Here is a 15,574-nt window from a genome sequence, read left to right as displayed (position 1 = left end):
TACCTTATTATTGTGGGCGGACGTTCGAGCACAGCTCGTCCGGTCTCCTACTGTAGCCGCCGTGAGCGTCATGGACACCGAGGGCGATTTGAGAAAAGAAAAATCTCGTTGATATCTGAGAGGTTTGTCCAGTTGTTCGGTTGCGACTTGAGAACGCGCGCGCGAGACGCCAGAGGGTAGCAAGCTAGGTTCCGTCCCGCGAATTTGAACGCGAAAGACAAGGTTGGCCGAGTCGATCGATGATCAGAGCAGAATTGATTGTTTACATTAAGTACACAAAATAAAGCAAGCACCTCGATAAGAATGAAGCTTCGTGCCCATCCGTGCTCGCCTCTCTCCGCCAGCGAAAGTCGCAAACCAGCAAAATCGCTTCCTTTCCTTTTTTACCCCCTTTCGTCTCCCTCCGACGACTTGCAGACCGACCCTCCGGACACCACAACGCCACCAACGCCGCTCCAAATGCAGACATGCAACCATCGTGGTGTCGTGAACATACAAAGGAAAAAGATAGTTCTTCGAGAGAAAGGAGTGAACCTCTTCACACGCGTGCGCGCGCTGTCAACACCACCCCCGCTGCCAGCAACGAACTCTCTAAGCCTGCTGCTCGACAGCGCTGGCGCCGGAAGTCGGAGCACCCGAGGAGCCGTTGACGGGCTTTGGGCTGCTGCGGCGGCTCTCGTGCTTGGCGGAGCGCTTGTCGTCGTCGCCGCTGTCGTCGTAGTTCTCGTCGACCTCCATCTTCCTCGCCGCGGGTTCGTAGACCGGCGCGGCGGGAGGCGGCGGGGCGGGACGCTGGTCTTCCTGGGGCGGGGCGGAGGCGCGCGAAGGCGAGGGCTGAGCGATGGTCTGCATGGAAGGGAGCGAGGGCGGGGCGGGCGGGTGGTGCGCGGCCTCAGAAGGGTGGTAGGTGGAGGAGGGGCGCTGCTCGTCGAGGCGGCGCAGTTCCGAGGGGCTGCGGTTGGGCGGCGTGGAGACCTTGAGGGGCTGCGGGGACTGGCGCTGGAGTTTGATCTCGTCGAGGCGCGAGCGGGACTCATCGGTCGCGGGACGCTTGACGCTCTGGTCGTCTTCCCACTCGCGAATGCGCTTTGGCGGGGCTGTGCTGCTGGGCCTCTCTTCGCGTTCGCGAGCCGCGGCATCAGCGGCGAATTGGGCGTTGGAGGGCGGCGGGGCGCCGCTCGCAATCTGTGGCATGCCCGAGCTCGCGTGGTGCTCATATGGTGTCCTGGGGAATCCGCCACCGGGAGATGGAGCTGGGTTGTTGACGATAGGCCTGATCTCGGGACGAGGGCTCTGCTGGCGGTTGAAAGGTGGCACAGGAGTGTGGCTCGTGGGCGGAGGTACACCGTTCGGGGGAGGACCACCACTTTGGCCGAACAGGGGCTGGCCTGGGGCCGGAGCCTGCTGTTGGGGGTGGCCGGGGGTTCCGAAGCCCGGGTGCGGCGGCATAGTGGCTGCAGCGGATTGATGCGGAGTTGACTGCTGGTTCTTAGGAGAGGGGGACAGACCGCGGTGAGCCGGGGGCAGAGGACGCTGGGGCTCTTGGTACGGACGGAGAGTCTCCTGGCGAGGTGGGCTGGGTCCACGAGAAGCCATGGGAGGTTGCGGCTGAGGAGGTGCGCGATCCCGAGAATCATACGGGTTGACCGGGGGAGGTGGAGGCGGGTTCTGAATGTCGGCGATGCGGTTGCCTCCCCAGTTGTTGCCAGTGGCAAGAGGTGGCGGAGCGGGACCAGCAGGCGGGCCGCTCTGCGCATGAGCGCCCCATTGAGGGCCTGGTGGGCCACCGAGAGCGCCTGGCTGGTAAGCCTGAGGATGCACGTCCTGAGGCAAAGGCGCGCCAGCCTGGTTGGGAAGACCGTTGGTAGGTTGGCCCTTGAGCAAAGCCAGACGAGCCTTGATGTGTACATTTGTCGGGTCGAGGTCGGCAGCGCGGGTGTAGGCGTCAAGCGCGTCACTTGTCTGGTTGTTGCAGGACTCGTAAAGCGTACCAAGGTCATACCAGACCTCAGAAATGTTAGGGTTGAGGCGGATGGCGCGGGAGTACGCGTCGAGCGCATCGCGGTACTGGTTGATCTGGTAGTAGAGCACACCAATCGAACACCAGAAAGTCGGGTTACGACCATCGCGGTACACGGCTTGCTGGTAGGCTTCGTAGGCCTTGGGATACTTCTGCTGAGACATGTAGCATCTGCCGAGTAGGTACCAGCTTTGAGCATCGTTTTGGTCTGGAGGTTGTTAGACGTGATCAGGTGGTCGTAGCAATGCAAGGTGACCTACCGGAAGCAACAGACTTCTCGAGATATTCGATAGCCTGCTCTTGGCTGCTAAAGCTTGTGCTTTGCTGGTGGTGAAGCCAGCCGAGTTGCTGAAGAACCTTGGCGTGGTTGGGATCGCGCTCAAGGACACGCGTGTAGGCTGACTTGGCAGAGTCATACTGTAATCGCGTCAGCGGTGCCACCTCAGGCAAGAGCAGGTATCCATGAACTTACGTCCTTTTGCTGCTCGTGCACGTGACCGATCTGAAACCAAATGTCTTCCTCGCTGAGAGGCTTGGGAGGGTCGGTGACAATGTAACGGAAGCACTGTGGCGTTGTTAGCGATGTCGCACGACAGTACCTCCATTCGAATTTGACTCACCTCGAGACTCTGCTGGAACTTTTGCTGCTGCTTGTATATTATACCAAGTCTGAAGTAGATCTCGTTGGCCTTCTCAAAGTTCGGCTCCATGCGCATGACTTGGGAGAAGGCTTCTTCGGCGTGCTCCAGCGAGCCGTAGCGGTCGTACAAGATGCCTATGCCGTACCACAGCTTGGGCTCCTTGGGATCGGGCAGGTGGTACAGGGCCTGTTGGTAGGCGGAGTAGGCCTGCTGCAGGTCGTCCATCATGAGGTAGCAGTGGCCAAGGCTGCTCCAGACCTCGCCGTTCGAGGGTTCCACCATGAGGATGTTTCTGAGGTATTCGACGGCGGCGGTGAACTGGTCTTTCGCGCGAAGCAGGCAGGAGATGGCGAGCATGGCCGGGACGGAGCGCGGGTTGAAGGTCAACGCGCGCTCATACGATTGGGTCGCGCCGTCGAGTTCGCCCATCATCTCGGAGAGGGTACCCAGCTGGATCCAGATGCCTTCGTTGGCGGCGGCGAGGATCTGCGCGGTGGTCTTGGGCTGCGGAGGCGCCTGTTGCGGCGGCATGGGCATGCCGCCGTTGGGCTGTGGACGCGGCGGGTAGTGCTGCTGGTGGGCGAGAGGCCCAGACGGCGACTGCTGAGTCGCCATGGTGGAGGACGCAGGTCAGAGGCGAAGGGTCGAGGTGCTGGAGGAGAGGGTCAGTGAGGTGCGGAGGTCAAGCGTTGGGCGATTCGTCCATCGATCGCGGTGGATCGGTTGATCGCACGAGCTTCGCGACTTACCTGTACGCGCTCGCGACAGGCGTGTGCGGCAGCGGCTCCGGAAAGGGAAGGCCGAAGCAGGGCAGGCGGAGGGGCAGGTGCTGCGGTGCAGCAGGGGAGCAACAGTCGAGGGAGAGTGGGCGCTGGGTGCTGGGTGCGATGGGGGCGCGCGAGGGCGATGGATGGGAGGGCGGAGGAGAGAGCGGCGTGCGAGGGTGGAGGGAAGAGCGAGAGGAAACGGAGTGGGTGCGGGCGGGCATGCGCTCGGTCGCGGCTGGCCTTGAGGGCGTGGGTAAGGGTTGGACGCGATCAGAGAGAGTGGGTAGAGTGGGTAGGCGACGCATGGGCTGCATGGGCTGCATGGGCTGCATGGGCTGCGCGCCAAAGCGTGTGCGGGCTGCAGCCTGCGGCGCACCCTGGGCTGAGCCGGGATCATCGTCGGCTGCCGCTGGCGTCGCTGCGTCTCTCCACATCTGCCAAGCCGCGCGGGCGTTGGAGCGCGGGCCAGTCGCCTGTCGCGCCTCCCGCCAGCCGAGACACGCCGCCGCTCAGACGCGCCCTGCCGCCGCCCGGCGCCAGCCATCCGTTACCGCCCGCCTGGAGAGCAGGAGTGGGCCGCAAGCAAGCAACAATCTTCATAAGCTGCCGTCCTGATCAGGCACAGCCATGCGTCGCCGCGAAGCCACACGCCCCGTCGCCTCGTCGCCTCTCACCGCAGCAGCCCGCCAGACAGCCACCGCAGCCTCGCGCCTCGCCCTCTTTCACGTGCGATTCCCCGTACAAAGCGCACCTCCACCCGGCGCGTCACCTCTGCCGGCCGTTCCTGGCTCGGGCGCACATGCGCGTACATGAGGATGCGAGATGCTGCGGTGGTGGTCCTGGGGGCGACCGCAGCCAGCCCGCCCGCAGCCCGCATGCAGCGTGCAGCGTGCAGCCTTCACCATCACCTACACATACAGTAGTGCTGTGCCACCTTCGGCCGGCCGCTCGCATGCCCCCTCCCGCCAAAGTGTCGCGCGCCCACGGCTTCTTGCTTGTCGCACGGCGGCCGCAGGTGCCAGGGTTGGTGACAGGCATCCAGAGTCCGCAGGCACGGTAGCGCGGCGCAAGGTCGAGGTTGCGGCGGGCGGCCGAGGCGTGAGACAGCCTTGTCACCGGGAGTCAGCACCTTAATCCGCGGGCACGCGCGGGAGGGTGTGGTGCATTGGGAGGGAGGGAGGGTGGGTGGGTAGGTGTGTGGGCGTTTGCCCTGTCCTCTTGTATGTAGGACGGACGCGGACGGAGGTCTGGCTCGCGTTGCGCTCGCGGGCTCTGGCACGGGGCAGGGCAGCGTCGCGGCCGGGCTTGCCTGACTACTGTAGGTCTTGGGCGCGTTAGGTAGGTGTGTATGTGGATGGCGTGCATGAGCCAGCTGGTGGTGCCACAGGGCTGCCCGGAGCCAGACGCGCAGCGGACGCAGCAGCAGGAGCTGGCTGAGATGAGACCCGCTCGCGGTTGTAACACGACAGCAAGCGCGCAGGCCGGGCGCGCAGGCCGGGCGCGCAGGCCGGGCGCTCAGGACAGGGCAGAGGAGTGAACGGGCAGCAAACTGCGGCGACGGCCTGCAGCAGCCCATCCAGCCCGCGCGCAGGAGGCGTGCAGGAGGCGTGCAGGAGGTACGTACCGGCCGATGCGCCCATCTGCCTGCGCATCAGCCATCAGCCATCAGCCATCAGCCATCAGCCATCAGCCATGGCGTCGCCCGGCGTTGTCACGCTTGTCATCGGGCAGATTCGATGCGCCATCGTCCACCGCCGCCACACGCCCTGCACCCTGCACCCTCGGCCGACGCGGCGCGGCGCGCAGTGGACCATTGGTAGGCGCTCCACTCCACTCCAGCGTCCTGCACCTGCAACGACGGCAGCGCGGGCGCTAGCAGCACCGCACGCGCAGCCCGCGCAGCCCTCCACCCTCCTCGCCCGCCCACGCATCATTTCGGGGGCTGGAGATGGAGACGGCGACGGCGCCGCTGCGCCTGTCAAGCTTTTCTGGCCCATCTCCCTCGCGCGCCCCACCCGCCCAGCGTACCCACCCCCGGTCCGGTATGACGGCAGCCTCCTCCTGACCAGCAGGACCAGCAGCCATTCTGGACAAACGCCCGCCCGCGACCGACCACGCCGACCACTCCCACTCCTTGGCGCCGTCCGCCTCGCTCGTGACGACTCCGCCCGCACGCCGTTCAGCCGACATCTGTCCTGTACGGCTCCAGCGCTGCTGCCCGACCACCCAGCCTGTACCGTAACCGCAACAACCGCTGCAGCGCTCCCAGCCAGAGCCCTACAGTACACACCTACCCTCGGCACAATCCCACGCCTTCCCCGATCTTCACCACCACCCAGATCCGCCAGATGCTGCCAGATTCATCACGCCCCAACTCGCCCTGACTCGGCACGCTTCGTCGCGCGCACGTGCCCCGCATCTCCCTTTCGTGGGTCCGTCCGTCCAAGCGGCCGTTGCCGCGCTGCGAAACGAGACGCCTTGACCCCCGTGCCATCCCCTCACATCCTCAACAGCCGCCGGCCGAGGAGAAACTCCTAGTGCACGCTCCGCTCCGATCCTGGCTTTTTAGCCTTTCGCGCTTCCGGCTCTGGTGCCATCAAGCTTTCCAAGCCACGACACATGGGCTGGCGTTGCGTGGGATGTCCGTCCACCGCCGCCGCCGCCGCGTCCACCACTGACGGTTACGCCCCTGCTATTTCCATCGCGCGGCCCGGGCGTGCGGCATGTTTTTTTGGGATCCCGCGGGTGTTGCGCTGCGCAGGGCGGCTCGCTTGCTTTGAGGTTGGTTTTTCTTTTTGGGTTAAAGCGTGCTCGAGCGGACCTGCCTTTTGCGGCTTTGATTGGCTGTGTGGCGTGATTGTGGTTGGTTTCGTGCTACCTATGTAGGCGTCGTCCGTCGCGATGTCGCAAGGCCGGCGCAAGCGAGGCGACGGTGCGTGATGGGATGGAGGTAGGGGCCGTACGTTACGGACCGTAGATCTGCGATTGCGAGAGTTGCGTCTTCCCAACTGCCGTGGAAATAACACAGGCTGATATTGCAGTCGGCAAGCGCCTCGTTTTCCCTTGCGAACGGCGTGGACCGTGGGATGGGAAACGGTGCGCCGGGTCTCATCAGTCGGGAAGTTGTGCCGGCTACCTAGTAGTGAAGAGAGGTGTCTGGGACTACATACTCCAGATTGGCACGCACGCTCATATACACATGCAAGATCCCTATCCGAGGGATGACAGAACTTCACCACTGATCTAACCTACGTAGTCGTTGATTTTCTCGATCGGGATGAATTATATCACTTTGCATGTATTCACACACCGTCCCCATACGATCAGGAAGGAGCCGATCGACAGAAGCGCCGCCATTCCGCCTTGTCTCACTCCGTGTCTCACACCACACGTGGCCGGCTGTAGAAGGTACACCGTCAATCTCATCGAGAACGATACCGCTCAACGGCGGGGCAATATTAAACGTCTGCAAAGCACTGCGGCATCCAATAGGCGGTAGTCGTTCTGATTGGCACGACAGGTCAAGCCAGGCGCGAAATTATTGTTGTCGGCCTTGGTGGTTCGAAAACACCCGGCGCCGCGTCTGATGTGTCCCCGAGCGTACAGTAAGCGCCAGCGGTCTCCCGCAAGGCTCTCGCATCGCGGTGACCCAGACTCGCCCCCAGACGCCACTACAGGAGTTGCCTAATTATCACTTCATCATCAATCACATCTCAACCAACTGTCAAGCCTTTGACATTGAATTCTGCGGTTGGTGGGCAAGGCGCGAGAGGAAACGGTCTTGCCCGCAGATTGAATCGAAGAACCACATAATAAGTGTTCCAAGTCTGGTCGCAGACGCGACAATGCAGCTGCATGATTGATGCCAGTGATTTCCATTCGTGATACGTTTTCTGCTCTCATTTGCGCTGTCCGCTTCTTAATGTCCCTGCAATTCCAGATCACATAATACTCCGGAGTTGGTAAATCGGAGTCGAGTTTGTTCGAATGAAATTGGTGTTTACACTTTGTACCTGTTCGGTAGACCAGATTAACCATTCACGGAGCTATCATTGCTCTGTACTTGACTCGGTAACAGCCCAATAACTCAAAACTCGGAACCTGAATTCCCTTTCTTTTCGTTCGGATTATGATCGGATGGATGGAGCCGACGATAAGCTTGAGACTCGAACGTCCATGGGGAGTATGCATTGTGACGAGCAATGCTAGATGCAAACAGCGAGTGAGAATGTGTTTCGCATTCGGAATGCAATGCCTGTCGCATGATGAAGTGCGTCATTACGTCCATCAATGCAGTTCTGGGATACCGTTGTCCCCAGTGTGAGCCACAGGACATGGAAACTAGTGTGCGAGAACGCATGTATCACTTCAAGCCCTTGTCGCTGTCGAGGGCAGCCGACTGGTTCGTCTTTGACGGCTAGCTCTGAAATCTCGGCCGGCAATTTGGAAACAAGGAAGCGGCCTTCTTTTTCGGGGGCAATTGATCTGCTCATCTGTGTATTCGTTTGACTATGGGTCCAGCTCTCGTAGTGAAAGACTACCAGAGATTTCTATCTATTTCAAGTGGCTTTCTGTTTGCCTTTCCCGTGAACCGGTTGGCTTTCTTCCTCCGCCGGCTCATCATCATCAGCCTCGTCGTCATCCGACATATCATCGTCCTCGTCCCATCCAAAGAACGACCTGCCAGCATCTTTGCTTGGCCCTGCGTCGTCATCTTCAGCACTCTCACTTCCTTCGTCTTCATCCTCCGCAGAACTCTCACTCCCCGTCGGACCATCCTGAACCATCTGTTCCCGCATAGCCTTCGCAACAGCCTCGCGCACCTTCTCCTCAGCCGCCTCCTTGCCCTCAACATACTCCGCATCCAACCTCCCTTGGTTACTGCCCATCTTGCCAGCCTTGATCTTAGCCTCGGTCGCTTCGGCAGCATCAATCACAGCCTCCCATCGCTTCCTGCGCTCCTCCTTCTCCTTCCTCTCCATCTCCGGCTTCGTGGCAAGGTACTCCGCCAGCCGCTTCGCTTCATCCACAGTCCGCAGCCGTCGCCCGTCCAGGTTGCGGTTGCTGCCGTTCTGGTCCTGCCTGTCGCGGTTCTTCTTGCTGCTCATGCGGCCTCCGGCAGCGCGCAGCTGGGAGCCAAAGCCACCCTTGCCACCGCATAGCTTTGCGCTGATGCGGAGCGGCAGGAAGGCGGTGTTGGCATCCGAGGAGAGGGTGGCGATAGGCGCTTCGTCGGACGAGCGCAGCTGCTTGCCTGAGGTTGTGGAGACGATCAGGCCGCGGTCGACGTTCGCGGGGAGTCGTGCGTAGATGGAGCGAAGGACGTCGCAGACCCGTGTGCTGGATGGTACCGGGAGGTTGAGGGTTCGCGGGAGACCCAGGCCCGGGAAGGATGTGATGAGCAGGTTGACGTTGTGCGTGTCGCCTTCGGAGGCTGGATGCGCCGGGGCGATCGGCGTGCTTGAGAGAGTTGATACAGCGGCCATGGTTTGATGTATGTCTTTTTAGGGTGATTATACGTCTGTTTGCGTAGAACAAGGGTGAAAGAGTGGTGGCCAGAGTGTTATTATTAGTCGAGATACCACCTATGTAATCGAACAGCGGCTGCGATCTACAAGGTGAGCGCAGTCGCGACTTCAAGATTGCGGAGAGAGCGGGTAGCGGCGTTGCCCGCGTCCAATGCGGCCCGTGCGACTGTTCGGCGCACACACACGGATTTCAGCCCGCTTGAAAGTTATACTTCGGGATTCTGGGATTGATCGAAACATCACCACCGTCGTCAGCCTCCCACCAGACAACTAACCAACAGTCACCGCTGCCAAAATGTGAGTTGCCAGCGCAATTGCATGCGACGCGCACACAGCAGACACTGACATTCCGCCAGGCTGATCCCCAAGGCCGACCGCAAGGCGATCCACGAGTACCTCTTCCGCGAGGGTGTGCTCGTCGCCAAGAAGGACTTCAACCTGCCCAAGCACGGCGAGATTGACACCAAGAACCTCTACGTATGTTCCGCCGCTCTCTCATAGCCTGGAAGCCCGACCCGCGAGACTGACAATCACCCCACAGGTCATCAAGGCTTGCCAGTCCCTGACCTCCCGCGGCTACCTCAAGACCCAGTTCTCCTGGCAGTGGTACTACTACACCCTCACCCCCGAGGGTCTCGACTACCTCCGCGAGTGGCTGCACCTCCCCGCCGAGATCGTGCCCCAGACCCACGTCAAGCAGCAGCGCTCTCACGCCCCGCCCCGCGGCATGCTCGGCGGTGACGGCGAGCGCCGTGGTGGTGGCCGTGGCGGCCCCCGTGGCGACCGTGAGGGTGGCTACCGCCGCCGCGACGACGGCGAGAAGAAGGAGGGCGCCCCCGGTGGCTTCGCCCCTGAGTTCCGTGGTGGCTTCGGCCGTGGCCGCGGTGCCGCCCCGTCTTCTTAGGATGATGACGGTGGTTGGTAGTGTCGCATGAAGGTCACGGCTTGGTGTTTGTCAGGAATGGGTTCTTTCCGGGAATGATTTCAGCAACGACGGCCTTTCTTTCGGCACGAACCAAACAAAAAAGAGTCGAAGATCGGAGATAGTTCGAGAGGAACAGACGGGCTTCAGGCTCTGAATAAGCGAGATAATCCCAGTCGGCCTCACTTGCGAGCCATGTGCCGCTTTCCTTTTTGTCATGTGTTGTGTTGCGTGAGTTATGCCACGACTTATCTGAACATGTAATGTGCTCTCCTGGTGAAATTTATTGTCGAGCAGTACAAAGGTGGTTTGGCGTCGTTTCACTTGTGATTTTTAAGATGCCAACACAGTACATGGTATGCTTCCTTGTTTCTGAGGACCATTCCAGGACGATGCTGACGCTTGATCAAACATAACTTCCCAGCTAGGTATGTACTCTGCTCTCAATTTTGGACAACGAAGCGCTCGCATAATCATCAGCTGGCATACTCCACCACTTCACTCTTCAACCCCCTAACCCCCTCAGTAACCCCTCTGCGCCCTCAACCGATCAAATCTCAGCACAGACCCCAACAACATCTGCGCGCCATCCTCACACGCCTCCGGCGTCGAAAACTCCCTCGGATTGTGGCTCACGCCCTCCCTACACGGCACGAAAATCATGCTCGCCGGCACGCGCATATTCGCATAGACCGAATCGTGCCCCGCCCCGCTCGTCATCATCTTGCCCCAGCTCTCAAGATTCCCCTCCACGACGTCCGCGTCCCCAAACAAGTCCTTCCCAGTCTCAGACACGCACGAAACGCAGTCTTCGTGGAAGTGCGTCGCCGGCGACACGAAGTCCGTCCGCCACTCGACGCTGCACTGCCGCTCGGACGGCGCGCAGCCTGCGTTGACGCCTTCGACGTCTGAGCCCGCGGCGATGGCGGCGAAGGCCGCTTTGCACTCTTCCTCGACGGCGGAGACGGTCTCGTCGCGCGGCGCGCGCACGTCGAGGCTGAACTGCACCCAGCCGGGGACGGTGTTCGTCGAGCCGGGCTTCAGGTTCAGGATGCCGGTCGAGGCGAGAGCGCTGTGGCGCGCGGCGATGCGGTGGCTGGCGAGGATCAGTTTGCTCGCGGTCAGGAGGGCGTCGGCGCGGTGCGCGAAGGACGTCGCGCCCGTGTGCGCGTCGCGGCCGGCAACCGTCAGCGTGAACCACTTGTAGGCCTGGACGCCGGCGACGACGCCGACGCGGCGGCGCTCGGCTTCGAGGATCGGGCCCTGCTCGATGTGCAGCTCGAAGTGCGCGGCGATGGGGTTGGACTGCCAGGAGCAGGGGGTGGGGCCTAGGTAGCCGATGCGCTCGAGTTCGGAGCGCATGGTGGCGGTGTCGGAGGAGGGGATGACGGACTTGGTGTCGTGGGCGGTTTGCAGGGGGATGGCGCCGGCCCAGACGCCGGAGGAGACCATGGACTTGGGGAAGCGGGCGCCTTCTTCGTTGGTCCAGTTGATGACGCCGACGGGGTAGGTGGTTTCGACCCAGGCGTCGTTGAGGGCGCGCAGCATTTCGATGCCGGCCGTGACGCCCAGGATGCCGTCGTAGCGGCCGCCGCTGGGCTGAGTGTCGAGATGGCTGCCGGCGCAGGTTGGTGGGCCGTCGCTAAGGCCGGGGCGCACGGCGAATTGGTTGCCCATTTCATCCGTTGTTACTTTGCAACCGAGAGATTCGGTGGTCGCGGCGAACCAGTCGCGGGCTTGCTTGTCTGTGTCGGAGAGGGAGAGGCGGGACATGCCTGTTTCTGTTGGGTGACTAGAAGTGTCATTGTTAGCATGGAAATCGTGCATTGTTACTGATCAAAGCGTGATTCGAACGATCAATGGCGTCGTTTGGCATTCTATCCGTGCAATGTGAGCTCATTGAGAGCTCACGCAGGTGGTCAACTTACTCGCCCCATCGCTCGCCCTCGCCCCATTGGCACGAATGATGAATGTCAGCCATCAATCTGTCCTTTTTCACTTTGAGGCTCTTCATATCACGTTCCGACATCTCAGCAACCGCAATCGATCTGTAAGCCGAGGTCGAGAACAAGCGGCTCGTTTGACCACAGCGAGGCGCCCATCGTTTGACGCTACATTGTGCTGGTGCGAACCGCAGAGCAGTCCTGTAGAGTTTCGACGCATTCATCTCGGCAAATGGCTTTAAGCTTCTGCCTCTGTAGGAGGAAGTACGAGGTTATTGCTCGGCCGGATGTGGTTGTGCAACGACGTCTCTGTCTCCGCAAGCTGATCGACCTGCCGGATCGAGCGGCGTGCATATCAAGGTGACTATCGGTATCCATTAGTCACAGCAACTCCCATCCGTGTAAGCATAGGGCGCGTCCGACTCCGCAAAAGAATGCCGTTGCTTCCTCTTGATTGGCCTTGTTTACGTTCGGCTATATGTATGCCGACTTGGGGTTAATATGCGTGTTCCATCGCGTCAGGTCCAGGGTCGCGCAACCCCAACCCTAACCCTCGCTGCCCCATTCAGACTTGTCTGCTGTATCTCTAGACCTGGGCCTGATGGATTACTGACGTGCGGAAGAGCCATGAAGTAACAAAGCCGACAACAGCATCAGTCCTGGTCTGAATCGCTAATCAGGCAATATGATGATACCGTTTCTCGGACGCGGCGTTTTGCTCGAAGCGTTCTGCTGCGACGCGGTTAGGGCCGCGCGAGTTCTTCTGCCAAAAACAAAGGAATATATATTGCGCGAATCTGTATGTTTCAACCTCGGGGATATGGTCTAGCGGTATGACATCTTCTTAGCACCATACAAGTGCCCCTTGTATCTGTTAAGTGGAGAAGGTTCCCGGTTCGACTCCGGGTTTCTCCATGATCACACCTTGATGTGTGAGGTTTACCTTTTGCTGTTCTTTTTGTCCTTTCACAGAAGCTTTCTCATGGAGCTTTGTGCATGCAACAGATCAACACCGTTCGTGATGTTGTATTTGCCTTCCACGCAACGGTCCTCAAGTTGAGCCTTCGTTTGCCTCAACTCAGTCACCGGGACGACAGTCACTCTGTCAGTCGTTACGCTCGATATCAGCATTTATAGTCAATGTGTCCTATCGCCAGATTCTCATTCATGAGCGAAAGCGCTTGTCAATACTGGAGTACTACCGTCTTCAAGGAGCAGCTCTCGTGGCATACGGCTCGTTTGACGCTACCTATACTCTGCAAGGAGACAAACGTCCACCTTGTTGCCCACGGATATCAGTCTTCGTACAATGCTGATCATTCCGTATTACCTTCAGCACTTGTATGTCTCTTCGGTATAAACGCAAGCAAAGACTTCATTCACTCTGAGCACTATGAGCATCGATAGAGGGTTAAAAGGCAGGCTTCGCCGCCAGGGATCACTCTTACCAGTGGTCGAACGCATCATCACAATCCAGCTCGAAGCCATAACATCCAATAATTTCGAAGAGAAGTCGATATCACGTGTGAATCACCTTTCCCGAATCAGTTTGCAGCATGGCGTCCTATCCTGGAACTTTCCAACACCACGCCGATACTGATGTACCTTTGCCTGTACCGACGAGACTCCACGGTCTGTCGCCGGAGAAACTATCGCCGCCAACTACGAGAAGCTGCTCCCCGGAGGCCTGGAAGCCAACGCCGCCTGAAGAAAGACCTTGGTGGAAAGACATGGTTTGCTACCAGGTCTGGCCGCGCTCGTTCAAAGACTCCGGCACGACAAACAACAAAGGTCACGGCGACATCAGAGGCGTGATTGACAAGCTAGGCTATATCCAAAGCCTCGGTGTCGACGTCGTCTGGTTGTGTCCCACTTACAAGAGCCCTCAGAAGGACTATGGCTACGATATCTCGGATTACGAGTCGATCGATCCTGACTTTGGGACTATGGAGGATATGGACGAGCTTATTGATCAGGTCAACAAACGCGGCATGCGAATCGTCCTAGATCTAGTCATTAATCACACTTCCGACGAGCACAAGTGGTTCCTCGAGAGCAGGCAGAGCCGCGACAATCCCAAAGCGGACTGGTATATCTGGCAGGACCCGAAGAAAGATTCTAAGGGCAACACTCTTTATCATCACAACGGTATGCCTCAGGAGCCGACAAATTGGCGGGCATGCCTTATCCACAGCAGTGCTTGGACATGGTGTGAAGAACGCAAGCAGTTCTTCTTGCACTGTTTCCTCGAATGCCAGCCAGATCTCAATTGGGAGAATCCAGACTGCCGGCAAGCTATATATGAGTCCGCGATTGAATTTTGGATGAAGAAGGGCGTCTCTGGCTTCAGAGTCGACACTGCTAACCGTATGTCCAAGGACATGACGTTTAAAGATGCTAGGGTGACGAAGACGGATTTACCGTACCAGGATATGAGCGAGCATTGTCTGAACGGAGAGCGTATGCATGAGTATCTGCAGGAGATGAGGCGGACAGCAATGGATAAATATGATCGCGATGCGATACTCGTAGGTGAGCTGCCGGGTACGAAGCCGGAGGAGCTGAAGAAGTATGTCTTGAGTTCCCGGCGGGAGCTGAGTATGACTTTCGATTTTGACATGATGGTACGCAAACTTCCCTCTCCACCAGCACGTTCTGGCATGGCTAACAAGGATGACAGGAGCTTGGCGGTAACGACCATCCTGACGAGGTTGACAAGCACCAGGTCAAGAACGTGGGTGAGGGGCATTTGCTCCCAGACATGAAAGACACAATTTCAAAAGTCCAGGCACTTGTAACGGAGACAAAGGGCGAAGCTTGGGCTACAGCTTTCGCTGAGGTGAGAAGGACAAGCATGGTCTTCGGCTTGCGTTGAGTGGATACAAGCTAATGCTGACTGCAGAACCATGATCAGCTTCGCAGCATCCGGCGATGGGTCACTGATAACCCACCATACTGGAACCGAGCCTGTAAGCTCATCTGCATCATGCTTACTACCCTATCAGGGACACTGTTCGTGTTTCAAGGTCAAGTATGTTGATCCATCTCGCCAATGGCGCTACATTGTCACGTAGCTGACATTCGTACTAGGAGATTGGCACGCACAACATGCCCGAGCATTTCGGCCCTGAGCAATTTCGCGATATCGATGCTGGACTCTGGGTCGACAGGAAAACCGAGGACGACCCCAATGATCCGTACGCTTTGCAGAAGGCTATTGACGGTGTCCTCAACGTTGGTCGTGACAACACTCGTCTACCCATGCAGTGGGACAACACTCTCAATGCCGGCTTCACAAGCAACAAGCAGGGCCCGTGGATTCCGTGCAATGACGATTATGTTCAGATCAATGTTGCCAAACAGATGAATGATAATAACAGCCCGCTCAGCTTCTGGAAGACAATGATCAAGTATCGCAAGCGGCACAATGAGCTTTTCGTTCACGGAAAATACGAAGTCTTTGACCGGGACAACGAGAAGATGTTTATGTATTCGAAAGAAACATGGAATGGCTTCAAGGCTCTGGTCATGCTCAACTTCTCCACCGAGAGGATTCCGTTCACCATTCCAAGGAAGTTGCACAGATGGATGACGAATGTGGATGGCAAAGTTGTTTTGCAAAGGCCACCGCACTTGCTCATCGGCAACTATTCCAAGCACATGCGGGAGGAGAAAGCGCTCCAGGCTTGGGAAGCGAGAGTGTACCTGTTCTGACGGATTGAGGTTAAGACATGCCACAGCCGGCTAACCGAT

The 15,574-nt window shown here is 59.0% G+C and overlaps 5 protein-coding genes across 5 annotated transcripts; 2 read left to right on the top strand and 3 right to left on the bottom strand.

The window, feature by feature from the left end:
- Nucleotides 1–591: 591 nt before the first annotated feature.
- WHR41_06118 (uncharacterized protein) lies at nucleotides 592–3,725 on the bottom strand (the record flags this gene model as incomplete). The annotated part of the gene is made up of 5 exons (XM_069374723.1): nucleotides 3,411–3,725; nucleotides 2,641–3,313; nucleotides 2,493–2,585; nucleotides 2,281–2,437; nucleotides 592–2,228 (listed from the first exon to the last, which is right to left on the bottom strand). Exons 2-5 carry the CDS (start codon nucleotides 3,274–3,276, stop codon nucleotides 592–594), a joined length of 2,523 nt encoding a protein of 840 aa, XP_069228073.1. The 5' UTR covers nucleotides 3,277–3,313; nucleotides 3,411–3,725.
- A 4,262-nt stretch (nucleotides 3,726–7,987) lies between these two features.
- Nucleotides 7,988–8,914, bottom strand: WHR41_06117 (uncharacterized protein; the record flags this gene model as incomplete). The annotated part of the gene is made up of 1 exon (XM_069374722.1): nucleotides 7,988–8,914. The coding sequence occupies one exon, from the start codon at nucleotides 8,912–8,914 to the stop codon at nucleotides 7,988–7,990; it is 927 nt and encodes a 308-aa protein (XP_069228076.1).
- Nucleotides 8,915–9,107: 193 nt separating this feature from the next.
- On the top strand, nucleotides 9,108–10,396 carry WHR41_06116 (40S ribosomal protein eS10; the record flags this gene model as incomplete). Its single annotated transcript, XM_069374721.1, has 3 exons — nucleotides 9,108–9,124; nucleotides 9,313–9,433; nucleotides 9,498–10,396. The coding sequence occupies 3 exons, from the start codon at nucleotides 9,108–9,110 to the stop codon at nucleotides 9,858–9,860; spliced, it is 501 nt and encodes a 166-aa protein (XP_069228075.1). The 3' UTR covers nucleotides 9,861–10,396.
- WHR41_06115 (uncharacterized protein) lies at nucleotides 10,229–12,138 on the bottom strand. Its single transcript, XM_069374720.1, has 2 exons — nucleotides 11,807–12,138; nucleotides 10,229–11,670 (listed from the first exon to the last, which is right to left on the bottom strand). The coding sequence occupies exons 1-2, from the start codon at nucleotides 12,043–12,045 to the stop codon at nucleotides 10,401–10,403; spliced, it is 1,509 nt and encodes a 502-aa protein (XP_069228078.1). The 5' UTR covers nucleotides 12,046–12,138; the 3' UTR covers nucleotides 10,229–10,400.
- A 1,239-nt stretch (nucleotides 12,139–13,377) lies between these two features.
- WHR41_06114 (uncharacterized protein) lies at nucleotides 13,378–15,535 on the top strand (the record flags this gene model as incomplete). The annotated part of the gene is made up of 4 exons (XM_069374719.1): nucleotides 13,378–14,445; nucleotides 14,502–14,660; nucleotides 14,724–14,852; nucleotides 14,912–15,535. The coding sequence occupies 4 exons, from the start codon at nucleotides 13,378–13,380 to the stop codon at nucleotides 15,533–15,535; spliced, it is 1,980 nt and encodes a 659-aa protein (XP_069228077.1).
- Nucleotides 15,536–15,574: the final 39 nt, after the last annotated feature.

This window comes from Cladosporium halotolerans (assembly GCF_011745625.1).
Source record: "Cladosporium halotolerans strain TM138-S3 chromosome Unknown Sca22, whole genome shotgun sequence".
NCBI classification, from domain to species: Eukaryota; Fungi; Ascomycota; class Dothideomycetes; order Cladosporiales; family Cladosporiaceae; genus Cladosporium; species Cladosporium halotolerans.
Note: the sequence above shows the minus strand (reverse complement) of the source record. Positions and strands in the feature narration are given on the sequence as shown.